The 27,591-nt window shown below is 41.2% G+C and overlaps 1 protein-coding gene across 3 annotated transcripts in view; it reads left to right on the top strand.

Moving 5' to 3' along the window:
- ZNF513 (zinc finger protein 513) overlaps positions 1–27,591 on the top strand; it is a 75,054-nt gene that overhangs the window by 9,023 nt on the left and 38,440 nt on the right. For all 3 annotated transcript variants that reach the window (XM_033936650.1, XM_033936651.1, XM_033936652.1), the window contains exon 2: positions 11,970–12,089. In XM_033936650.1, coding sequence (XP_033792541.1) covers positions 11,970–12,089 — 120 coding nt within the window. The remainder of the gene's footprint in view (positions 1–11,969; positions 12,090–27,591) is intronic.

A 27,591-nucleotide genomic window follows, 5' to 3' on the forward strand; every position in this document is an offset into this window, starting at 1 on the left:
CTTGTAGAGAAGTTTCAGTAATGGTGAAAGAAAGCCAGGAGTGTTTAAGAGGAAGGCAGAGTAAAAGACTCAGATTTTTCCTGTCTTCTCAGCAGCCTTTAGTTACAAGGAAAAATACAATTTGAAATTGTCTGTATACAAATGCTAGAAGCTTAAAAAATAAAATAAGAGAATTAGAGTATATAGCACTGAATGATGAGGTAGATATAATAGGCAACTCAGAGATCTGGTGGAAGGAGGACAATTAATGGGACAAATTATATCGCAAAGATAGAGTAGATCAAATCGGAGGGAGGTTGCGCTATATGTTAAAGAGGGAATTGAATCAAATAAAATGAACATTCTGCATGACATAGATAGCAGTGTGGAATCCATAAGGACAGAAATTCCATATGTGAATTCCATATGTGAAGGGAAGGAATATAGACGTAGGGTTATATTATCATCCCTTGGGACAAAATGAGCAGGCAGATGAAGAAATGTTTTCAGAGATTAGGAAAGCTAGCAGATTGGGCAACAGTATAATAATGAGCGATTTCAATTACCATTAGACACAAGGCAGAGTAGAAATATAGTATCCTATAGTTGATTTCAATTACCCCAACATTGACCGGTTAAATGTTACCTCGGGGAGTGCTAGGGAGATAAAATTCCTAGATGTCATAAATGACTGCTTCTTTGAGCAACTGGTCCAGGAACTGACGAGAGGGGGGTGCTATTTTAGATTTGTTCCTTAGTGGAATGCAAGGCATAGTACAGGAGTTTACTTTGTTGGATCTGCTGGGAAACTGATCAAATTTGAGCTGATTCCTGAAGTTACATTGCAAAAGAAATCTACTGTAGAGGCATTCAATTTTTGAAAGGGCTACTATGATAAAATTAGGAAAATGAGGTTAAAAAGAAGCTAAAAAGATCAGTTGCAAAGGTTAGGACTGTAAACCAGACGTGGATGTTATTTAAAAATACGTTCGTGGAAGCCTAGACCAGATATATTCTACGTATTAACAAAGGTGGAAAGAAGAGAAAATGAGAGCCGGCCTGGTTGAAAGGTGAAGCAAAGTAAAGAAGCTATTGGAGCAAAAAATCCAACAACAACCCATCTTTTAAAGAATGAATAAAGGATTCGAACGAAGAAAAGAAGAGACACAAGCACTGGCAAGTTAGATGCAAAGCATTGATAAAGAAAGCTAAGAGAGAATATGAAGAGAAACTTGTCAAAGAGGCCAAACCTCATAACAATTTTTAGGTACATCAGAAGCAGAAAACCTGTGAGGGAATCCGTGGGACCGTTGGATGATAAAGGAGCAAAAGGGGCGCTCAGGGAGGATAAGGCCATAGTGGAGAGACTAAATGAATTATTTGCTTCGGTCTTTACAGAAGAAGATATAAGTGATCTACCTGAACCGGAAATGGTTTTCAAGGGTAATGATGTGGAGAAACTGAAAGAAATCTCTGTGAATCTGAAAGATGCACTAAGCTAAATTGTCAAATTAAAAAGTGATAAATCACCTGGAATGAATGATATACATCCCAGGGTACTAAAAGAACTCAAACATGAAATTGCTCACCTGCTGTTAGTGATCTGCAACAACAGCAGAAGAGAGAGTCAATTCTGCACATGTAAGAGCCAATGGAAAAGAGCAGAACGAGACTGGTCTTCAAAATCCACTTTTATTGCAACCAATAGTGCAGCACAAGTAAATCAATTGGTCATAAAAGTCATGGACTCAACACGCAACATGTTTTGGCTAAAAGCCTGCATCAGGAGTCCCTGATAATAACAAACCAAATATGAAAGCCAATTTCGTGAGGATATGAAAAAGGACTAGCGATTGATGCTGAAAGGAAATCATATGCAAATGAGATACATGCAGATTAGTAGTGAAGGCAGCTGGCACATGATCTGCAGCCTGTCGCTAAAATCGTCTTTAGTACCTGAAGATTGGAGGGAGGCCAGTGTTATGCCGATATTTTAAAAGAGTTATAGAGGAAATCTGGGAAATTACAGACCAGTAAGCCTCACTTCAGTGCCAGGCAAAATGGTGGAAACAATTATAAATTGTGGAACATATAGATAAAACCATAATTTAATGAGACAGTCAGTATGGGTTTAGCCGAAGGAGATCTTGCCTCACCAATTTGCTTGACTTTTTTGAAGGTGTGAATAAACATGTGGATAAAGGTGAGCCAGTTGATCTAGCGTATCTAGATTTTCAGAAAGCTTTTGACAAAGTTCCTCATGAGAGGTTCCTGAGAAAATTAAAGAGTCATGGGATAGATGGCAAAGTTCAGTTGTGGATTAGGAATCCGTTATCGGATAGAAATGGAGGGTAGAGTTAAATGGCCATTTTTCTCAATGGAAGAGAGTAAACCGTGGAGTGCTATTTAAAAAAAAAAAATTTAAATTTGCAGATGACACTAAACTGTTCAAAGTTGTTAAAACCCATGCAGACTGAAAAATTGCATGGAGACCTTTGGAAATTGGAAGACTGAGCATCAAAGTGGCAGTTAAAATTCAATGTGGTTAAATGCAAAGTAATGCACATTAGAAAGAATAACCCAACTTGCAGTTTCCAGATGCTAGGATCCACCTTGTGGTTAGCGTCCAAGAAAAAGATCTGGGTATCATTGTAGACAGTACAATGAAACCTTCTGCCCAATGTGCGGCGGTGGCTATAAAAGCAAACAAGATGCTAGGAATTATTAAAAACTAGTGTTTTAGCCCGTTACATTCGTTACAGTAACGGGTGCTAGAATAGCCCCACCTATACCCTGACCCTGCCTCCCACTGATCCCAGTCCCACCACCTCACCTTTCACCATTTCCTTTGTACCCTTTTGGCCCTCCTGACAGGGTCTTTACTTACCCGAGGCGGCAGCAGCAATCCTGACGTACCAACCTTTCCTCCCTTAGTGCCCCAAAGCAGCAGTGGTCCTACCATTTCCATCTCTCCATTTCCCCCTTTCACACCCTCTATCTCTCTCTGACCCTGTTTTACCTTTTTTGCCATCTTTCACTTTCCTGTCCCCTTTGTCCTTCCCCAAGACCATCTCTCTCTCCTGCCCCCTCCACACTCCCTGAAGTCTATCTCTCCCTATCCCCTACCATCTCTCCTGGTCCCCCTAGTAGTCCCTCTGCCCTTCTCATCCATCTGTCTCTGTCTCTCTCTCCTCACCTCCTGCCTCTGCGGAGCTCTCGCAGCTCCTCCTCGTCCTCTTCCAGCCAGGCTTCAGCCATCTGCCGCCGACAGCCGCCGCGGCCGACATCCGCCTCAGGGGATTCTCGCACATGCGCACTCCTATCTGCGGTGCCCTACAGCGCCCGGAAAACGGGAGCACGCAGGTGGGAGTGTGCATGCGCGCTTAGGGCTTTATTATATTAGAAGGGACGGTTAACAAGACTAAGAATGAATGTTATAATGCCTCTGTATCGCTCCATGGTACGACCTCATCTGGAGTATTTCATTCAATTCTTGTCTTCTTATCTGAAGAAAGATATAGTGGCACTAGAAAAAGGTTCAAAGAAGAGTAACCAAGATGATAAGAGGATGGACCACTCGGCTTGATGGACCATTGGTTTGACCCAGTAAGGCTATTCTTATTCCATGGTCTTCGTTCATCCTAGATAATATTCCCTTAGAGTCAGTACCTACGCTAAAAATTCTAGGAGTAGTGGTTGATGTTGACTTATCATTTCATAATCACATCAGTCAAATAGTTAAATCTTGTTTCCATAAACTACGTCTGATACGTTCAATCTCTACATTTCTAGACCCTAAATCTGTTAATATACTAATCCATTCTATGATCATAGCTAAAATCGATTACTGCAACTCCCTTCTAATCAATATAACACAAAAAGAAAAAAAAACGGCTTCTGATAATCCAAAGTACGGCAATAAAACTTATTCATAAAGCGAAAAAATACGATCATGTTACACCATTAATGAATAAATCACACTGGCTTCCTATTAACCACCGTATTAACTTTAAGATATTATTTCTAGTATTTAAAGTTCTAACCGCAATTTATGAGAAAAATGATTATTCCTTACAATGTCCCTCGCTCTCTTCGGTCGTCTTCTTTAAACTTATTAACTGTCCCCTCTCTGAAAATTGTGGGCACAAGAAGAAGTGACATGTTTTCTGTTATGGCTCTTAAACTGTGGAATTCATTGCCACATTATATCAGAAATGAAAAAGATCTTACCTCTTAAAAAACTTTTGAAAACTTTTTTGTTTCAAGATGCTTTTAATACTTAATATTTTTTATTTCGGATTCTTCATACTTTGTTTCAGAAATCAACTCTTTTCCCTCCCTCTCATTTTTTCCCTTTTATGTATTTTTCAATATAGAATGAATTGTAATTTTTCCCCCTTTCCTTCTTTGATCATGTCTGTCTTTAATCTGACTGTAAGAAAAATTGTTAGTTGTTATATTTATTATGTACGTTGTCTTTTGTACCCTATTATTTGTTGGACCACTAACTAGTGGCTTTTTAAGTTGTTCATCGCTTAGAAAGTTTGTATAAGCGATTCATCAAATGGTAATAAAACTTGAAACTTGAAACTGCTTTACTATGTGCTTGAAGGTCTCCTTTATCTGCCTCAGCAATTCTAAGTCTGGTACGCTAACCTCCAGAAATTGGGCTGGTTTCTGAGAGCCAGAAGCTCTTTGCACCAAATGCACACATATGACAGATAATCCGTACATGAGGTTATCAGCCTTTTGCAGGGTAGATTTGATTTAAATCATTTACCGTATTTTCACGTAGATAACGCGCACCTGTGTAAAACGTGCACACGGGTATAGCGCGCGGGAAACCCAAATATATGTTAAAAAATTTTTGTATACCGCGCACACCCGTATACTGCGCATGCTGCCCGACTCTCCTGTTGCCCGCCCCGAGTCTCCTTTCGCCCCGCCCCGACTCTCCTCTCCCCCTTGAAGTCCTGTCCCCACTCTGAAAGCCTGATGCCCCCCCCGACGTCCGATTCACCCCCCCCCCGCAGGACCGCTTGCACCCCCACCCCGAAGGACCGCTCACACCCCCACCCTGAAGGACCGCTCGCATGTACCTGACTCCCCGACATGATCGGGGCAAGAGGGAGCTCAAGCCTTCTTGCCCCAGCCAACCGCGGCACCCCCGACACGATCGGGGCAAGAGGGAGCTCAAGCCCTCTTGCCCCCCCGACTCCCCGCCATGATCGGGGCAAAAGGGAGCCCAAGCCCTCTTGCCCCGCCGACTCCCCAATTCCCCGACAATATCGGGCCAGGAGGGAGCCCAAGCCCTCCTGGCTCTGGCGACCCCCCCCCCCACCAGCTAGTTGTTCGGGCCAGGAGGGAGCCCAAACCCTCCTGGCCATGGCTACCCCCTCCCCGCACTACATTACGGGCAGAAGGGATCCCAGGCCCTCCTGCCCTCGAAGCAAACCCTCCTCCCCCCAACGACCGCCCCCCCCCAGCCAACCCACGACCCCCCTGGCCGACCCCCACGACACCCCCACCTCCCTTCCCCGTATCTTTGTGTTGTTGGCCAGACAGACAGGAGCCAAACCCGCCTGTCCGGCAGGCAGCCAATGACGGAATGAGGCCGGATTGGCCTATCCGTCCCAAAGCTCCGCCTACTGGTGGGGCCTAAGGCGCCTGGGCCAATCAGAATAGGCCCGGGAGCCTTAGGTCCCTCCTTGGGGTGGGGCCTGAGGCACATGGGTCCAAAAAATTTTGTACAACGCACTCACGCGTATAACGCGCAAGGCTATGCATGGTTTGTAAAATCGTGTATAACGCGCGCGTTATATGCATGAAAATACGGTATATTGCTTTACGAAGGAACAATGGGGCTAAGGTCTTTTTCACAACTGTTTATTTTATAACATTTTTCCTATGAAGAAGCATGTTATCTCTGCAGGCACATAATCACAATTTTGAGAAATGCAAAACCAGGCATCTGTGATAATATCTTCTAAATAGAAAAACTGCCCGTTATATTATGAATGGATTAATGGAATTCATTTACCAAAAAAATTAAACATTGCATGAATATACAGCCTCATGCTACATAATTATAAACTAATCCTTATTATATAAGCCATACTGGATCAGATCAGTCATCCACCTAGCCTGCTATCCTGTTTCCACAGTGTCTAATCCAGGTCACAAGCCTAGAAAAAACCCAAATACAGTAGTAGCTATGTTCCATGCTGCCAGTCCCAGGGCAAGCAGTGGTATACTTTATGGTGAAAACCTTAAATTGAAAACTATATTGGATAGATTTTTCCTCAGAATAGCATTTAATTTAACCCTTTAATTGGCAAATGGTAAAACGGCTGTTTTTTGTAACTTGATGTTGAATGAGAGCACCACAGTGCCAAATAAAAGGCATTTAGAGATGCAGATATCCCATAAGAGCTGTAGGAAACACATGTTGCTTCTAAGCAACAATGCCAAATAAAGGGTTAAAAATATCTGATTTAAATAAAAAAAAAAATCATTGATTTTTATCTACCTTGTTTTGCACAGACTGCCACGTGTTATTCCTGGATGCTATCTGCTTCTTAGTCTTGTTGTTAGTCATTTAAAATTGATAAAGGGATTAGTGATACTTAAAATAAGTCTCTTAAGTTTATTTAGCATATCTTATGTGTGTTGGTTATTAATAATAATAATAATAACAAGTTTATATACCGCAGGACACCACTTATAAAATCAAACCCTATAACTGGTTTCCCTAGTAAGCAACCTATTGCCATATATACAAAGACTTTTAAACTTGGTCTTTTGGCGGGAGGTTTCCCTATACATACCAATCGAGCTTTGATTACTTTGTTACTAAAGCCTGGTAAACCGGCACATTGCCCTGATTCTTATCGCCCCATTTCCCTTATTAACGTTGATTTAAAAATATTAGCCTGGATTTTGGCGACTAGATTGGCTCTCATTTTGCCACGTTATATTTGTCCGGAGCAGGTGGGATTTGTGCGGGGCAGACAGTCTGTGGTTAATGTGCGGAAGATTTTGTTATCTGTGGCCCATTGTTTGCATATTCAAGAACCGCTACTTTTAGTGGGTTTGGATGCGGAAAAGGCTTTTTACCAAGTTAGTTGGTCTTATTTGTTCCGCGTCTTAGATTATATGGGTTTTCAGGGGCAGTTTCATTTGGCTTTGAGTGCTCTTTATTCTTCCCCATCGGCGGCTCTTTTGGTTAATGGTAGTGTTACTGATTCCTTTTCTATTTGTAGGGGAACACAACAGGGGTGTCCTCTTTCTCCTTTGTTGTTTTTGTTGTATCTGGAGCCGTTGTTGAGAACTTTGCAGAAGGATCCAGCTGTGGTGGGTGTTTCTTTTCGATCAGGGCAAGTAAAATCTTTGGCATTTGCTGATGACATTCTTCAGGTATTGACTAATGTCCATTCTTCTTTACAACAGGCCTTGGGAGTTTTGGGGGAATTTAGTTATTATTCTGGTTATCGTTTAAATGCTCATAAGTCTGAAGTACTGTATTAGCGATTCCTTCGTTGGTGCAGACCGATTGGGAGGGATTGTTTCCTCTTAAATGGGCTGATGGTAAACTTAAATATTTGGGACTCTGGCTCTCTGGGGACTTGTCTGCCTTGGCTTCGCTTAATTTGGAGCCATTACTTTTGGCTACTGAAACTAAGTTGCGTATGTTGCAATCGTTTCCACTCTCTTTGATGGGTTGTATAGCTTTATATAATATGATTGTCATACCTCAATGGTTATATTTCTTTCAAATGCTGCCGTTATTGTGCTCGGCTACATATCATCTCCGACTCCGTAGAGCCATACAGCAATTTTTGTGGGGGGGCAAATGTGCTCAGATTTCATATGCGACTCTTACTATGCCTCGGGATAAGGGAGGATTGGGGTTACTCAATTTTCATAATTTTGCTATGGCCTGTCAATTGAGACATTTAAATGATTGGTACCATGGGACCTCTTTTTTTTCTTATACTGCTGTGGAGTTGGAACTTCTTGTTCCTTATACTGTTAGTTCGCTTTTGCATGCTCCGGATCTGTGCTTGAATTTGTGTTGTCTACTTATTCTGTTTATTTTTCGGTTCGTAAGGCTTGGCAATGGACTTGTGCATATTTGAAACTTTCTTCAGTCAGTTCTCCTTTATTGACGATTAAGGGAAATCCACAATTTAGTCCTGGGATGGAAACGTCCTTGTTTGATTTTTGGTTTGACAAAGGCTTAGTTTACTTACACCATGTACTTACCTTAGCAGGCCAGATGCATTCTTACCAAACTTTGGTTCAGAACCATGGGCTTCGGCCTAATGATATTTTTCCCTATTTGCAGTTGCAACATTATATACGCTCTTTACCTTCGGTGACTTTAACTAAGGTTGTTTTTGATTCTTTGAAGGAAGCGTATTGTTTGGAGGCCCAATCTATGATTCCTTTGCGATTCTACCATAAATTTTTGTTGGATGAGGCCCCTGGTTTTGATTTTGATTCCTTGAGTGAGCATTGGTCTGTTGATTTGGGGACCTCTATTTCTGCAGAACTGCTTCAGGGAACTTTGAAGTCTTTTAAGCAGTCCTGGGTTTCTGTTCCTTTAATTGAATTGCAATGTAAACTGCTTATGCGGGTTTATATTTCTCCTGCTAGAGCATATCGGGCTGCTCTTCATCAGGATTCTTGTTGTCCTAAATGTGGGGGAGTGAATGCAACTTTGGGGCATATGTTTTATTTTTGTCCTGTTGTTTTGAGCTTTTGGAAAATTCTTCATCATCACATTGCTCAGCTTTGGAACATTCGTTGTTTGCCTCATCCAAAGATGCTCTTCATGACTTCTGCCTTGGCTCATCCTGTGCCGAGAGGACTACGGACTTTTTTGAAGCGTGCCTTATTGTTTGGGAAGAAAGCTATTCTAGTCCATTGGTTGGATGCCCATCCTCCTACTCTGACACAATGGCGATCCTTAATGATTTATCAATTGGAGATGGAGCGATGTGACATTTCTGACATGGACTCGGTGAAGGGCCGTCAATTACAACTTCATTGGGAGCCTTTCTGGGTATGCTCGTAGCCATGTATTCGCCTGGAAAAAAATCAACAAACAATACAAATCATAATTATAGGACAAGAGAAAAGCACACTACACCAACCTAATAGGCACTGAAACCCAAGACACCAAAAAACTATTCCAAATTCTAAAAACCCTAACGGACACCAAACCCTACCTGATCACTAACAATACTACCCCCCTCAGCCACTCTATTAGCAGAACACTTCCAAAATAAAATTACCAATGCAAGAGCTACCCTCAGTGACACCTCTACCATCCTAACGAATTCACAATTCACCCCATAGATAGAGATTCTATTGCAGCAGATAGAATATGGTCTCAATTCCCCAACATACAATGGCCCGAATTCAACAAATACTACAAAAAATACAGCCATGCATCCTGTGACCTCAACAACTGTCCACCATATCTCCTAAAAACATCCAGCACAAAATTCCACCCTCTTCTTCTAAACTGGATACAAATCTCGCTAATAAACGGCCACTACCCTACCAACCTCAGCGAAATCATCATCACCCCGATCCTCAAAGACCCCAAAGGACCGATAGATCAAACAGCCAACTACAGACCCATTGCCTCTATTCCACTCTACGTCAAAATAATAGAAGGACTAGTTGCCAAATTCCTCTCCAATTACCTAGAAAACCATAACATACTCCATCCCACACAATCCGGCTTCAGAAACAACTTCAGCACAGAAACACTACTAGGATCTCTCTTGGACACAGCCAGACAACATCTCAGCACAGGAAAAAAAAAATGATGCTCATACAACTAGACCTTACCGCTGCATTCGACTTGGTGGACCATAACATTCTACTATAAATCCTGGATACAATAGGTATCACAGATAAGTATACACATGGTTTGAAGGATTCCTTAAATCAAGAACCTATAGAGTAAAATCAGACAAACAAAAATCTGAACCTTGGTCAAACCCCTGCGGAGTTCCCCAAGGATCCCCTCTATCCCCGGCTCTCTTCAATCTCTATACAGCCTCCCTCAGCCCTCACCTGGACAAACAAGGCATAACCTCCTACAGCTATGCCTCTCAGCAATGACATTACCATTCTCATACCCTTCGATCAACCTGAACTCTCTATGACGAACACAATATACCAAACACTAAAATCAATAGCATCCTGGATGAAAGATCACAAACTGAAATTGAACCCAGATAAAACGAAATTCATTCTCCTAGAAAACAACAAAATACCAACCATAACCAACATTGAAATCAACGCAATCAACTACCCCATACAAACCACCCTAAAACTGCTAGGAATAACTATCGACAGATGCTGTACCATGCAACCGCAAATCAATAAAACAATACAAAAGTCATTCTTAGTCATGAGAAACTTAAGACAAGTTCGGAAATTCTTCGAGAAAACTCAATTCCAGCTCATAGTTCAGTCCTTAATACTAGGCCTACTTGACTACTGTAATATCCTCTACCTCCTATGCCCTACAACCATAACAAAACAACTACAAACTATCCAAAACACAGCACTAAGACTCATCTACTCATTAAAGAAACATGATCACATTACAGAAGCATATCTCCAATCGCACTGGCTTCCGATCCCAGCAAGAATACAATTTAAATTCTACTGCCTACTATTTAAGACTTTATATGGAGACAGTCCAAACTACCTGAATAACCGCCTCATCCACAACACCGCAACCAGACATAGGAAAACTCACACCCCATTCTCATACCCCCCAATTATGGAGGTCAAACGGAAAAAACTATATGATGGCCTCCTGGCCACTCAAGCAGCCAAACTAGACAACCAAATCGCCAATCTACTGACGGCATCCCTCGACTACAAGACTTTTAGAAAAGAAATAAAGACCATACTCTTCAAGAAAACTCTGAAAAAAAGAAATAATACCGCAAGTCTCAAACTCCACCTCTCACTAAAGCCAACTACCCCAAACAAATAACCTTACCCATTTCTTACTCTTTTTGAAAATGACCAATTTTTTTCTATTTTTTTTTTTTTTGTAAGTTCTTGTTGTAATACATCTTGGATAATTCTTTTGTAATCCGCCTTGAACTGCAAGGTAATGGCGGAATAGAAATCCCTAATGTAATGTAATGTATTTTAGTATGGTTTGTGTTCTGTGCTCTTCTGCTGCTCCATGCCTTATTTGAATTTTTTTTTTTTTTTTTTCTTTTTTGGGTGGGTGGTGGGGCGGGTTTTCTGGTATTGAAAAATTTGATCTTTGTTGTATTCTTTGGTTTGATGTTTTTTGCTTGTGCTTTTGACCAATAAAGAGTTTTTGCAATAAAATTGATAAAGGGATTAGTGATACTTAAAATAAGTCTCAAGTTTATTTAGCATATCTTATGTGTGTTGGTTAATAATAATAATAATAAGTTTATATACTGCAGGACACCACTTATAAAATGAAACCCTATAACTGGTTTCCCTAGTAAGCAACCTATTGCCATATATACAAAGACTTTTAAACTTAGGTGCCTTTTAGCTTTTAAACAAGCCAGACTCTTCCTCTGCCAATCCCAACCTTATTTTTTAACCCCCGCTCTTTAAGTCTAGTCATTTGTAAACCAGGCACTGTAGACTTCAGCTTTCTGAGAAGTTGAAGTTGAGATGCAAAAATCCTGAGTCACCCACTAGCTGCTCCTGTTAAGTGGTCCAAAGGGACTGTGAACACTACCTTTACAGCATCCCCAACTGCAATTGGCCTAAGGAGCAGAACCTAGATTTGGGGTTCAAAGCTGGAGATTGCACCTGCAGTGAACCATTATATAATGTGCAAGTATTTTCTACAGGTTTTAGAATTAGTTTACTCGTGACAGGCCAGTGAGCTTTGCAAGTTAACCCTCTCACTTTTGTTGACATCTCAGTAATCTGGTGGGGTGTCCCTTTTTGTGTTGCAGTGGAGGACGGTTTGGAGAAGAGCACAGGTCTGGTCTTGAAGAGTGACCTTATGCTGGGGCAGGACCTAGAATTTGAGGACAGCAGTGACAGAATTATGGGCTTTGAAAAGGGCTCAGAAGGTGTGTAAGTATGTTCCTGATAGCTCTTCTAATCACTGGAGAATGCAGGTGTTAACACCATCGTTTGTATCCATTAATGAGAAGTCTGTGTCCCAGGGCTAGGGAATCCTTGTGGCTGGCTATATGATCCAGAAGTGATCAGATGCAGCTGTTTCACAGATTCAGTAGCAGAAGTGAAAAACCCCTATCTGTTATAGTGAAGCTCTCATTTGGGACACTTATTTGCCTTCAAAAATGTTCCTGCAAAAATAAACTTTAACCAGAAGTGAGCAGTCTTCCTGCCAATTTGTCATAAATATAAGATCAGCTTCACTCTAACCTAGTAATTACACAGCAATTAAGTCTTCTCATTAAATTGTAAAAGTAATGTAAAGAATTTGGTGATGGTGTTCCCTGAAGGTGGCCTGGAGCACCTTCCCTATATTCTGATGGAGTTTGTGCCATTAAGACACAAAGGGTAGGAAAAGGATCAGAAAAAATGGTTTTGCATATATTCATACTGATTGGATATTCATATATCATTATCTGATGGGTTACATGTTTATTTTTTTAAAATCCTCTCTTCTTGTTTGTGGAACTGTTTTTAAAGGTCTTCATGCCCTACTTCCAGTTAGCCATTCAGCATCATTTTGCTGAATGGGCCTTCTGATGCATGGCAATTCGATCTTTTTTTTTTTTTTTTTTAGGTGGCTGAGCTAGAGGTGTCTTTCTTGGCATCTCATGTTGACAGGAGTATAGAGCACATTTTGACAGGACAGGCACATCTCAGCTTGGTAGACTCTTTTGTTGGGTTCTAATATAGTTATTGATTGCAACATTTTCCATCTCAGTGACTGCAGTGAATCCCTATTACAGGGCTGGTGTAAGGTTTCAAACTGCCCTGCTGAGGGACTTCAAACTTTACGGCCTCCACACAGAGCAACTACCTCCTTCTGTACTTCCCTGGTCCCACACTACTGTGCCAGATAGCTTTGTATCCGGTTGTATTAGCATTTGTCTGTAGGAACTCTGAGCTGCTCCGCTCTGACACAGAAGGAGAGGCAAGATGCAGAATAACAGTGGGGAGGGACAGAGAGCCTGCAGTTGTATGTTACACACTCTGATCTGGAGCATCCCAGTTCGATTGCGAAGGGTCTGCAACAGTGACATAGCCAAAAGGGATGGGAGCTGGGCTTCCCATCTCCCCATTTAGTTCAGCCAAAATTATACAACCATCTGCTGCTATGGCTGGTGTGTCCCGAAGTCCTGCCAGTGGAAGGGGTCCTCCACCAGTGGTCTGGCAGTTGGCAGTACTTTCCATTGTCACTGCCACACCCACCTCTATAGTTCAGTTTTTGCACCAAAAACTGAGTATATGGGGGGGAACTGGGGTAGCTGCAGCCTATGGTAAGGGCTGCCAACTGCCAGGCCTCTGGTGAAGAATATCTTCTACTGGTTGGGAGGGTGTTGGAGGAGGAAGACAGAGGGCATGATGAGCAGGAAGGGGGAGGGGCAAAATTTTGTACTCTACCTCCGTTCAGAATTCAAGGTTTGGCTGTACGACTGGCCTATAAGAGGTAGAAGGGTAAGAAGGTGGTTCAAGGAAGGGATAAGGAAGAGGAGAGGATAAGGAGGAGAGCCTCAAAGGGAGCCATTCAAGAAACAGAGGTTTGCAGAGAGAAAACCTTTGAGCCCTGTGCAAAAGATAGAGAAAGAATAGTACTTTTCATACAGAAACATAACTTTAGTGACTATCAAATCTAACAATTTTTCCAGAAATCCTGGTTTTACCATGTCCTTCCATTGTTTTTCTGGTTCAGTCTCTTGCTCTCTTGAGTGTAGTTTAGGTTTTGAAAATAAGTGTTCTGTGTCCATTGTTCTGAGGAGAGGGTACAATCAAAGCTCGTCAATCAGCCTTGTAATTTAAGAATTATTTCAGCTCTGCAATATAAAAGCCATGTTATGGGGTTGATATTGCATGGCAAAAACAAAGTGAAACGGTAGCTCCTGGATGTCATAAAGGAAACAGATAAATGAATGCAGAGTTTATTGGATATGCTTTAAAATGTCCAAACGTTCAAATGCACGTAAATACAAAAGACAAATCAATCTAAAACCAGCTGTATCAAAACATTGTCCAACATTTTGATACAACTGGCTTTAGATTGAGTGTGTGGCGCAGTGGTTGGCGCTACAGCCTCAGCACCCTGGGGTTGTGGGTTCAAACCCCACGCTGCTCCTTGTGACCCTGGGCAAGTCACTCAGTCCTCCATAGCCCCAGGTACGTTACACAGATTGTGAGCCCACCGGGACAGACAGGGAAAATACTTGAGTACCTGAATGTAAAAACCACTTAGATAATCTGGATAAGTGGTATATGAAAACCTACTAAACTTGAAACGGACATTTTAAGCATATCGAATAAACTCTGCATTCATTTACCTGCTTCCTCTCTGACATCCAGGCGCTACCGTTCTCCTTTTTTTTGTTTTGGAGTTTCTCGATTTGTCTGTGGAACACAGGTTTTTCTTTTTAATATTGCATGAACAGAGAACTGGGTATAAATTAAGAAAAACTCATAAAAACTAAGTAGAATAGAGTGGAGGAGAAGTGTAATGATTAGCACACTCGACTGGGAACCAGGAAAGCCAGCTTTAATTTATATATTGGGATTTATTAACTGCCTTTATAACAGATTTGCCCAATCCCGCTGCTGCTGATCTCGGGCAAGCTGCTTAACCCTCTGTTGCCTCAGGTACAAACTTAAAATGTAAGTACTTACTGTATGGTTTATGGTTTATTCTATTTAATGTACTGTATATGATTGTAACTCATCTAATCTAATCTTCAGTTTATATACCGGATCATTTCTGTGCCAGATAGCTTTGTATCTGGTTGTATAGATCCATGGTGAGCCCCATCTGGAATACTGTGTGCAATTCTGGAGGCCGCATTACCGTAAGGATGTGCTGAGACTGGAGTCGGTCCAGAGAATGGCCACCCGGATGGTCTCGGGACTCAAGGATCTCCCGTACGAAGAACGGATGGATAAATTGCAGCTGTACTCACTCAAGGAACGCAGAGAGAGGAATGACATGATCGAGACATTCAAATATCTCATGGGCCGCATCGAGGTGGAAGAAGATATCTTCTTTTTCAAGGGTCCCGCGGCAACAAGGGGGCATCCGTGGAAAATCAGGGGCGGGAAACTGCACGAGGACACCAGGAAATTCTTTTTCACTGAAAGGGTGGTTGATTGTTGGAATAGTCTTCCACTTCAGGTTATTGAGGCCAGCAGCGTGCCTGATTTTAAGGCCAAATGGGATAGACACGTGGGATCTATTCACAGAGAAATGTAGGGGAGGGTCATTGGGGTGGGCAGACTAGATGGGCCGTGGCCCTTATCTGCCGTCTATTTCTATGTTTCTATGTTATTAGCATTTGTCTGAAGGAACTCTGAGTTGCTCCGCTCTGACACAGAAGGAGAGGCAAGATGCAGAATAACAGTGGGGAGGGACAGAGAGCCTGCAGTTGTATGTTACACACTCTGATCTGGAGCATCCCAGTTCGATTGCGAAGGGCCTGCAACAGTGACATAGCCAAAAGGGGTGGGGGCTGGGATCATTTCCCGAAGGAACTCGATTCAGTTTACAGTTCATTAAAAAAATAGAATGACATAATAATAGGCCATATGGAGAAAGTACTGTTAGTTAAGATTAGAAAGATATTTAGAAAGTTGAAAAATAAAATATACTTTGTTACAGTTCGTCAGCTGGTAATCTTGGATACTATTGTGTAAACAGCCAAGTTTTTAAATCTTTCCGAAATTGATTTAACTGACCTAAAAGTCTTAAAGAACCTGGGAGTTTATTCCAAATTTCCACCAGTTTAAATACCATAGATTTACTAAGCTTCCCAGCACATTTAAGTCCTCTACAGCAGTGTTCTTCAACCACTGGTCCGTGGACCGGTACCAGTCCGCAGAAATTTTCTGCCTGTCTGCAGGGCCAGCACGTCCATCGAGCCCAAGACAGTGTTCTTCAGCCACCGGTCCATGGTGCGATCAATGCGGCGTCTTCAGGCTGGCTCCCTGAGTGCTGCAGTGCACAAAGCCGTGGGAAAAGGCTCCTACGCGCGGCGTGAACCAGAAGCCTTCTCTCTGATGTTGCAACGTCAGAGGGAAGGCTTCTAGATGAGGCGCGGGATGCGCGCGAGGAGCCGCTGCTCACAGCTTTGTGCAATGCAGCACATAGGGAGCCGGCCCGAAGACGCCGCGTCGTTTGCACCGTGGACCGGCCCGAAGATAACACCGGGGGCAGGCCAGAAGGCAAGGCACATGGAGGGAGAGAGACAACAACGGTAGGGGAAATGCTTTTGTTTTTTTATTTAGTGATTGATTTACATCTGCTGTCTGTTCAGGGAGAAATGCATTTGTTTCTTTTCCTCTGGGGTTGTACTGCTTGCAGAGTCTTGCTTCTTAGAGTTGGTTTGTAAATATTAGTACTTCTTTATTTATTGTAATTTCAATATATAACAATAAAACAAGTCAAAAAGAAAAATACAATGGAAACAGAAACATAGCTAATTAGCAAAAATCAAAACATTCCTGCCTAATAATTACAGGTAAAATTGTACATTCCAAAGTTTGTTAGCTCACAATAAGGAGCGATGGACCTGTAAAAACGACTGACTAAACTTTTACTATCAAAAATATCATAAGGAAAATAAAGGTGGCACTTAATCTGCTCAATTGAAATTGCTCGGAGGCTATCAACTGGAATACAAATCTCATGAAGGAGGTATAGACTGTGTGGAAATAAATTTAGATAATTGCTGCGGCTCATAAAATACAAATCTATTACCTTTATATACCGTTACACATTTACATGGATATCGTAAAACGAAGGTTGCTCCTAGCCGCAATACCTGGGGTCTCAAAAGAAGAAATTGCTTTCTTCTTTTCTGGGTGGGTTTAGATATATTCTTACATTATACTGACATAAAAGAAACATCTCTATATTTAAAGAACAGTTTAAGTAATCATTCCTATCGGAATCAATGGCAAACTGTACTAAAAGAGTAGCCGGAACTTGGGCTTCACTATCAGACCTCTCTAGGAAATTAGTTAAATCAAGGCTATCCACAGATAAATTCTGCTGATTAGCAACTTCAGATTTTATTCTCCCAGGCAAATATTACATTTTTGAGAGGGGTGGGTATGAAGCCTCTGGTACTTTCAAAATCTCATTCAGGTATCTCTTAAACATTTCTTGTGTTGAAATAGAAAAAACTTTTGGGAAGTTTATATCTTTTAGTCATATTCTCCAACATTTCATTCTTAAAATGCAAATTCTCACTATCTTTAACTCAAATTGAAGCTTGCAGTTCCAAATTTTTCAAACTAGTTTCACAGTCTGACGTTTTGTTCTCCAAAGTAGATAATTTATTCTTAATTGCTGTATGCTTAGAGAGCATCGTCGTGCAAGAAGTAGATAACTGCTGAATTTGACTGCCCAGTGAAAGTTGTAGGCTAGAAATAGCCTCCCAAATCGACTCCATGTTAATGACCCTAGGTCTTTGCAAGGGGGCACTCTCCATTCTAGGACCCATAGAAGACAAAGTACCTTGAGCTGCAGCAATCAAAGAAACAAGAGCTAATTCCTCTTCACGGGTTTGCTCCATTTCCTCCACCCAGCTTGTTGAATCATCCTCCTGCCCCTGCACAGGATCAAGAGACCCGCTCTGCTGAGCCAGAGAGGAAACGCCCAGGGCCGGTCTGACCTCCAACATCTCCGTAGCTCCTGGGGGACTTGGTGGGATCTGCTCCCCCAGAGATAAGGTGGTGCCTTCAAAAGAGGATTCGCCCGCTTCAGCCTGCGAGCCACCTCCAGCCAAAGATCCCTCCGGTTGCTCAACTCGGGAGCCACGCTCCATGAAGGTGTCCATCGGACCAGTAGAAGAAAAAGGTTCCTCCGGGAACACTCGGATCTTAGATTTTCTTTTTACCATTCGGTAAAGTTGAAGAAAATGTCTTTCCCGACGACGACATTTCCGTGGCAGCTTCAAGCCGCCATCTTAGGTTAGCTCCGCCCTCACAAAAAATGTTTTTAGATGGTGTAATTGTGTGTCTGTTCCCCCGTTTTACTAAGCCATGGTAGAAGTTTCTACCAAGGCCTGGAGTGCTAAATCAGGGGTGCCCAATGCGTCGATCGCGATCGACCAGTAGCTCAGGAAGGCAACTCGAGTCGATCGCACTCGTGTTGCCGTCCTGATCTACGGGCCGATCAGCCTTCCTCTCCAGTGTTCTCCCTAGGGCCTTTTAGTTGGGCGATCCGCCCAGCTGTCATCTGCTGCTGCTGAACATTAAAAAAACCCCCAAAAAAACCGGCTTGGAGATTTCAGCCCCTAGCGAACTTATGCTCCGGGCTCTAACGTGTGTGTGCAGGCTTCTCTTCTCTTCCCTCCGAAACCGGAAGTTATGTCCGGGGAGGGGGGGGGAGAAGGGAAGCCTGCACGCACATGTTGAGAGCCCTGAAGCAAGCGTTCGCTACGGGCTAATGCGGGAGACAGGTTAGTGAAGCATTTGTTCTTCTTCCTGCCGGGTCCTGCCTACTTTCTGTTTCCGCGAAGGCAGGACCCGGCAGCATTTCCCCCAATAGGTTGATCACGATCTTGGGCTGATCAGCCTTCCTCTTCCCAACGGCAGAATTGACGTCGGGGAGAGGAATGCTGGTTGGCCGAAGCAGGGAGAGCTTGGGGCCTGTTATTGGTGGCGTTTGGGTCCTGGTCCCCGATGGTAATGGCAGTGGCAGTGGCTTGGGGAAGGGCAGGGAGAAAGAAGGAAAGAAGAGAAACAGAAAAAAAAGAAAGGGAGGCAGAGAGAAAGAAAGGGCAGGGAAGAGGAAGGAAAAGTTGGGGGGAAGGAATGAGGTCTGGAGGAGAGGAAGCATACAGGCTAAAAGAAGGGAAGAAAGATTGTATGCACAGTCAGAAGAAGAAAGTGCAACCAGAGACTCATGAAATCACCAGACAAGGTAGGGAAAATGATTTTATTTTAAATTTAGTGATCAAAATGTGTCTGAATTTATATCTGCTGTCTATATTTTACACTAAGGTCCCCTTTTACTAAACCGCAATAGAGGTTTTTAGCGCAGGGAGCCTATGAGTGTCGAGAGCAGCGCTGGGCATTCAGCGCAGCTCCCTGCACTTAAAAACTGCTATTGTGGTTTAGTAAAAAGGGAGGGGGTATATTTGTCTATTTTTGTATGGTTGTTACTGAGGTGATAGTGCTTAGAGTCATCTGCTTTGACCTCTTTGAAAAACCCTGGAATAGGAATGATGATTAACATTTTCTATGCATACAGTGTGCTTTGTGTTTTTTTTAAATTTTATTGTTGGTAGATCATTTTGACTTGGTCATTTAAAAAGTAGCTCGCAAGCCCAAAAAGTGTGGGCACCCCTGTGCTAAATGCTCCGACACTGCTCTGGCACTCATAGGTTTCCTATGAGCATCGAAGCAGTGTTGGAGCATGTTTGTAAACCATGTGGACCCAAAAGGATAACCCCAACAGAATGCTCATTTGCTCTCCTCTCCTTGTTGCTTTTCTATTTTAGAATGTTCATTAAACATGGTATACTGCCTTTTCTGATACACATAGTAAAGCAGTTTGTCTTCTGAAATAAAAAGGGAGAGAGAATGCCACTAATGTTACAGAAAATGAAAACAAACAAACAAACCAGATCGGGACATACTAAGAGTGGGAAATGGCAAAGGCTAATGGAAGAAATAGAGCAAAGTCAGCAGGCCTTGAGTCCAATTGATTAATATGGCTGATTACATTCCACCAGGTCCCCAAAAGCCCAAATAAAAAAATGTCTTAAGTGCAGCTTTCAATATCTTGAGAGAAGGTTCTATGTATAATGGAAGCAGGAGCACAGTCCAGAGCTGTAGGGCAGTTCAGTAAAAACCCTATTGCAGATATCCGGTGATTTTTATTTTTCTCTCAACAAGCAGCCAGAGTCTTGAAATCGCGTACTGCTGCCGGAAAGTTCTCCTCTGACGCAACCGAAAACAGGAAGTTGCGTCAGAAGAGAAGTTTCCGGCAGCCGTATGCGATTTCAAGACTCTGGCTGGTTGAGAGAAAAATAAAAATCACCGGGAAAGGGAGGGAGGGAGATGCTTGGACTGCGGCGGGCAGGAGGGGGCTGCTGGACCATGTGAAGGGGGCTGAAGGGAAGTTGAGAGAGAGGGGGGTGAGAGGAACAGAAGCTGAAGGGAAATGGGGAAGAGAGAGTGGGAAGAAGATGCTGAAGGGAATTGGATGGAAGGAGGGGATAAAGAAAAAAAAAAAAGGTCATATGCTGGATTGGAGAGACAGATACCAGATCTGAGGGAAGGAGAGAGATGCTAAACACCTGGGGGATGGATGGAAGGGAAGAAGACAGAAATGCCAGACTATGGAGGGGGGGGGAACGGAGGGAAGAGGATGGGTTCCAGGCCAATGGGGGGGTATAGGGAGAGATGGAAGGAAGAGGCACAATAACAGAGCATATGGAAGAGGCAGAGAGAAGGCAGACAGAGGATGGAAGGAATTGAATGAGGAGAAGATGAGGAAAGCAGAAACCAACAACAAAGGTAGAAAAAAAGTATATTTCTTTTCTTTTTTTTTGCTTTAGGATAAAGTATATGAGCAGTGAATGTATTAGTTGTGAGCATATTAGTTGTGTTGATAAACATTTATAAACAAAGCCCTGCCAGCTGAAGATCTATTTCTGTAGTTCAGCAGCCAGAACGTTGATTTATAAAATGACAATTGTACAGAATATTGTTTCTTTTTATACTTTAATAAATCATTCTTGGAGATTTATAACACAACACCTACTTGGTGGCAACATTTGTTTTGGAGATAGACCACAGTACAGTCTGTATTTCTGTATAATGGATGAGTTGTTTTGGGGATCAAAAGAGTTTTTCCTGACATATCTAGGGCTATGCTGAAACAATGCCGTGAGTTCTTGGCATTATATCCAAGAGCCCTGAAAGTGAGTGTGTTATTTTGTTACAGAGTAAATATTTTCTGTGGTTTAAAAAAAAAAAAAAATCCTAAACTACTATTGTATTTATTGTATCCAAAGAAGATGTTCAAATATGAGTGTTCCAGTACACTGTGGTGGCTGGCTTGAGAATTAGCATCCAATGTAAATTTCTATATATTTTTTTCTTGGTTCCTATTTTTCCTGTAATTTTGTGGATAAATGTAAGCTTATATTTTTCTTATTAATTTACTTTTTTCTTTGAATTTTGCTGAATTTCAAATTGTCCTAACAATTGTTATGATTATATAATTTGGAATGTCTAAAAAAATTTTTTTTAAAAGAATTAGATTTAAAAGTATAGAGCTGACATTATCTCATTATCAAGTGGACAGGTCTTCTGAGCAACACACACTATGCAATCATAATCACCAAACAGCACCTGCACAGTAAAATAGATTCTTCGTTCTTTCCCTTCCTATTGTTTTCAACCATAAGTATCTTTTCTTCTATTAACCAAATTGAATTTCTTTCCCCTTCTTACCTCACATTTTATTATGTTTGTAAAGTTAGTCTTCAGTATGTTTAGTGTTCAGTGTTTTGTTAGTTTTGTTTATCCCCCCAATTTTGTAATTTTATTGATTTGTTCATCGCTTAGAATTTTGAATAAGCAATTAATCAAATTTTATAATAAACTTGATAAACTTGAAACAGCAGTAATTAGTTACAGTAGGTACAAATCGGACCAAGAATAGATCGAATGCCACAATAGAATTGAATTTAAAAGTACAGAGCTGATCTGTAGCACCAAGTAGATGAGTAGACGAAGCTTATCAGCAATCAAATATGCAGTGGTGATCATCAGATCAAGTCGGTGCTCCTGGTGCATCACTTTCCCATCCTCCACCCTTTATTGAGACTGTGAACTGCTTTGGTTGTGCTTTACAAAGGGTGGTATAGCAAGTGCCAATAAACATAAACATGATTGTTCTGTAGTCCAACTTCTTTTAGCGTTTCATTCTGTAAAAATAACTTTTCCAATATTCTTCTAGAATTAATATATTTTCCTGTCAAGCCACTTCAGAGTGAAATAGTCTTCCTCTTGAAATTAGAATAATTCATTTTTATGCTTTGTTTCATTATTTTATTAAAATAGTTCTATTTAAAAGGCTCTTTTGTGTATTGTATTAGTTTTTATATATTTTATTTTTGTCTGTATCTTGTCTATAGTTTTACATTTTAATATTTTCAATTTTGTGATTGTATATTATATGTTTATTGATTTAAATTGTACTTCCTTAGCAACAGCAGCAGATGAATCCAGAGACCAATGGGATAGCAGACATCTACCAGCAGGGTCATTCCATGTCAAGTGATAAGATTCTTGGAAAGTGCCCTGCATGACCATCACGGATTTTGATGAAACTTCATATGCAGAGTCCACCATGTCTCAAACGAACTTTGGCAAAGTTTTAGTTTCGCCTGTGGAATATTTGTGGAGATATAGCCATTTGTTTGACCCCATACCACAATGAAATACAGTACGACAATGACATTCTGACAACTTTGAGACACAATATCTCCCGAGCTGTGTTTCCAAAAAAACTGAAACTTAGCTACCCTGCACAACTTTTTGAGCTCTGTTCATTGCTACCAATAACAATTTTTGCCGAGCACTGATTGAATGCCTGAATTTCAGTAAACTTGGCCGAAAAAATTAGTGCTCCAAAAAAAGTCAAAGTTTGACATTACTTAGCTCCCACAATAATTGAGTAATAAATGCGAAATTTGGCGCATAATGTCTCAGTACAACGTTGTTTTCAAAAGTACAATTTCAACCTCCAAGCTCTTTCCATTAGTTTACAAATTAAGTGTAAAGTTGCTAATTTGTGTAAAAAGGCCAAAAATAGGGTATTTTCAGCCTGCTTTTACAGAAAAATACCTTTTAGAAACTCTTTCAAATCAGTCTCATTAGAAAGAGCATATTTCAAACCCCCTAGAAAAGTGGACTTCATTTTTCAACGCAGGTTAACAATGGCTGAAAAAGGGGGACAAAGTTGGGAGACGTTGCCACGGCAACAATCTCTATTTCAACATAGTTCTGTCATTTTTAAAGTTACAGTTTTGTATTGACGTAGTATTACTAATACTCTATTGCATTGGTCCATGGTGACATTGTCACTACCAGTTCAAGAGTTTGAACTGGCAACCCCATCGCCATAGGGGTCATGCCCGATAGCTGTGCAATACCAGCCACGGGTGGGCCACTTCGTCCAGGTTCCCAAGCCTCGCATTTGGTTTCTTTGTCAAGGTTCCAAAGCCTTTTGTTGGTATCTTTCTGGTTCCAAAGCCAATGATTAGGGTGTCTTATCCTAGGTTCCCAAGCCTAAATTGGGTATCTTATATGGTTCCCAAGCCGAAGTGAAGTTCACTTTGATTTTAACTGCCAGCAATCTTTATAACATTCTGTTAAATTTTTGAGCCACTTTCTTCAATGCAGTTTCTGGAAATTGATATTGGCGGCCGGATGATGTAACTGAAGGGGCACAAAGCATGCAGATGAGGTGTTGCTCTGGAACCCAACAAACGTCTTGCCTTTCTGGCCAATAAAACGAATGAGCTGGACCGTGAGGATGCATAAATTTTATCAATGCTTCATTTTGTTCAATTGAGACTTCAACAACGTTGCCTATCCACCATTGATTATCGTAAGTACAGGCAACGTAGCAACCAGGAAAGATTTCGGACACTTTCAAATTTGGAATGGCAGTATCAGAAATTTTGGCAACAAAATTTATTGTGTCATTTGAAACTTTGCTGACACGAACCGAGTTTGAGTCGACTGGTACAAATTGGTGGTGCTCTCTGGTACCGGCTACTGTGCTGCTTTCATGCCATCTTTCTTCTTGAAACTTTTTGCTTTCTTCAATTTCTTCTTTTGGAACATAAATGTATTTAACTCCGTGTATATTTTGGTCACAAAAGTTAAATAGATCCTTTGGCGTCAATATTTGATCCGTTGATGGTCTTTGGAGGCTAGCCCGGGCAGCCAGTCGTTTAGTTGTTCCACCAACTCCATCACAGGGTGATTTTCCGTGGCTAGTTCCAAAAAAATTCCATTCAGCCTCAATGTTGAAATCATTTCTGTGATTGCACAAATTCACAAAGTTCTTGTAGTTTTTATATTGTGCAGCTGAGCCGTCACTGAAGTAGTATATTTTGGTAATGTTTGTTTGAGTTACCAAAAATTCGATCAACTTTTGAATAAACACGTGTACAGATATCGTATCATGTTGCATATGATCAGAAATAATGCAACAGTTTACAACTTGCAATGTGCCCACTTCATTGAGGTAATATGCAACAAAAGGATGTACCGTAGCTTGTGAATTTTCCCAGTGAAAGCCTTGGGCGGCATCCTGTACAACAAATGAGTAATTTTCAGCGAAATCCATCAAAACGATCATTTCCGTTTCTTTTAAGCCTGTCTTCAACATCTTCAAATATTCACTTTGATGTTTTGAAATGAAATGGTGGCTTGTCAACTTCCAAATCTTGCTTGCAAGTCTTTCAATAAAGTTGTCCATGGTTAGTACGCTTGTTTCTAATGTTTCACGGTCAGCGTGAACCCATTGCTTAAATTCTATTGATTCTTCTGGATCTAAATCCTTGAATATTTCTTCCAGGTATGCTGTTAGTGCTTCTTCACCAGGGCAGTTTTGACATCATTGTAGCATACAGTCCTTGACATTTAGGTCGCACACAGTTTTTTCCATAAGAACTTTGTAGTTCTTTTTGACATTGGCGCCTTGTAGCATGAGCTTTACATTTTGATGTATCGTGCAGACACACACGGAGTGTGCACCTGATGCACCAACGGTTACACACCACTTTGGCCTGAGCTCACATAATTTGGAAAAACCAATTTCAGTTCCGTATTTGTTACAGTACGCCACGTACAGCTCTTTTAAATTACACAACAGCAGCCACTTTTGCTTTTGTACTTTTAAACCATTGAGGCGGACTGAAATGCAATCTTTTTTGCCAGGACATATTCTGCTGAATTCATCGTCTTCGTAAAAATCTTGAACTCTATATGCAATTTCTTTTGGAAGGGACTTGCCAATTTTTGCATCAGGTATAGAACAAATGCCTTTCTCTTTCTTTACTTTTTGGGCTGTTCTGACCATGCGCTCTGAAACGCCAAACTTCATTGCTGTTTCCTTTATTGACCAACTTTTTGGGGCCATCGTCAATAATTGAACTTTCATTGACCTATTGGATATTGCAATTTTCGTTTTCATTTCTTCAATGAGGTCAGTGTAATCTTCACATAACTTGCATTCTACAGACTGACGAGACGGCCCAACTCCAGCAGCAGATGTAATCTTCTTGGCTATCACATTCTGCACACGTTCAATTTTTCGTATCACATAGCCGGCTTTATCTCTACTAGCTAACCTTCGAATTTTCAATGGAGAGGTTCCTAAAGCAGTCAAGCTTTGATCAACTGCATCGGAGATGCTGATATCAAAATCGTCTGAAGATGAAGATGCTGCAGTAGCTTCACTCATTGAAACGTATTGGGCTTTGCACCTACTGCAAAGTTTCTGACCTGGCTTGATATTTATTTTTGCCACTTTTCTAAAATCATTAGACATAGCAAGATCGATTTTTAACAATCCACTTTGAACAATATGATTTTTCTTTTCAAATGGATTACAACACGATGTTTGCTTTAATTCGTATTTGTCGAGATACTTTGCTTTGTGGTGGAGGTAGATTTGGTCTTTATTCATCAGTTCAACTTCAGAGCGCCGAGTGATAAGCAATTTTTCATCGGTTGACAAATTATGTAAAAAAATGAGCCCACATTTTTTAGAATAAAATGTGCCGTCATGACACTTTGACAACAATTTTTGCCCGTTGGCACAGTCTGGCAGAAAAGGATTATTATTAGTCGATTCGTTGGCATCCATTTTAAACTGAATTAATAATAATGTGGATCTGAAAAAGAAAACAAGTTGTAATTTGTGATCTGCATGCAACAAAATTATCACCTCAATTTCTAGTTAGGAATAATCATTAATTAAGAACACTATAATTGTACCCAAAGCTTGAGTAAAAATAAACAGGGAAAAACAGTGAAAAGTGACATAATTGTAAGTTGAAACGTAGGCCGTTGCCATGGTGACATCTCCCAACTTTGTCCCCCTTTTTCGGGCATTGTTAACCTGCGTTGAAAAATGAAGCCCAATTTTCTAGGGGGTTTGAAATATGCTCTTTCTAATGAGACTGATTTGAAAGAGTTTCTGAAAGATATTTTTCTGTAAAAGCAGGCTGAAAATACCCTATTTTGGGCCTTTTTACACAAATTAGCAACTTTACACTTAATTTGTAAACTAATGGAAAGAGCTTGGAGGTTGAAATTGTACTTTTGAAAACAACGTTGTACAGAGACATGCGCCAAATTTCGCATTTATTACTCAATTATTGTGGGAGCTAAGTAATGTCAAACTTTGACTTTTTTTGGAGCACTAATTTTTTCGGCCAAGTTTACTGTAATTCAGCCATTCACTCAGTGCTCGACAAAAATTATTATTGGTAGCACTGAATAGAGCTCCAAAAGTTGTGCAGGGTAGCTAAGTTTCAGTTTTTTTGGAAACATAGCTCGTGAGATATTGTGTCTCAAAGTTGTCAGAATGTCACTGTCGTACTGTATGTCATTGCAGTATGGGGTCAAACAAATGGCTATATCTCCACGAATATTCCACAGGCGAAACTAAAACTTTACCAAAGTTTGTTTGATACATGTGGGACTTTGTGCATAAAGTTTTATCAAAATCCGTGATGGTCATGCAGGGATCACTTGACATGGAATAACCCAGCAGGCAGAGATAGAGAAACTGATTAACAGGTGGTCCTATTGGCTGGCACTCCTCCTGTATCTTCAGTATTCTCTATCTCCCAGCAGGAAATGGTCGCTATTCAACTAGCTCCTGAATTCTGGCTGTGACTGGAAAATTATTTTCTCCTGTTGAAGTTTCTCTTCAGTAAGATGGCAATTTTATTTCTCCTGTTGAGGTTTCTCTTCAGTGAGACAGGGGTATCTGGCTGAACGGTGCTGGCTTTAGGGGTTACACCTGGGGCCCCCCCAGGTCCCTGCCTCACCCTCCCTCCATTGCTAGAGGGTCTGACTGGGTCTCGATTTTTTTTCTTCTTTCCCTTCTCTGTTAAAAAAAAAAAAAAAAAAGGGAGACCACAGTTGCTACATTCTGCCCTGTTAGTGCTGCACAACCGGTTCTTACTGGCTTCAACCGGCCCTAATAACAAGCTTGTGAGTATATATGTGTTTTATACTGTTTGAACTTCAGGTTCTGTTTGGGAGTCTTAGTACTATGGGTTCGTTCAAATTACATTTAGGGAATGGAAATTTTATTGAGGCTAAGTTTTATGACTAGAAATCCGTTGAGGGAGCTGGGACTTTCTC

Source organism: Geotrypetes seraphini, chromosome 3 (genome assembly GCF_902459505.1).
Source record: "Geotrypetes seraphini chromosome 3, aGeoSer1.1, whole genome shotgun sequence".
Lineage (NCBI taxonomy): Eukaryota > Metazoa > Chordata > Amphibia > Gymnophiona > Dermophiidae > Geotrypetes > Geotrypetes seraphini.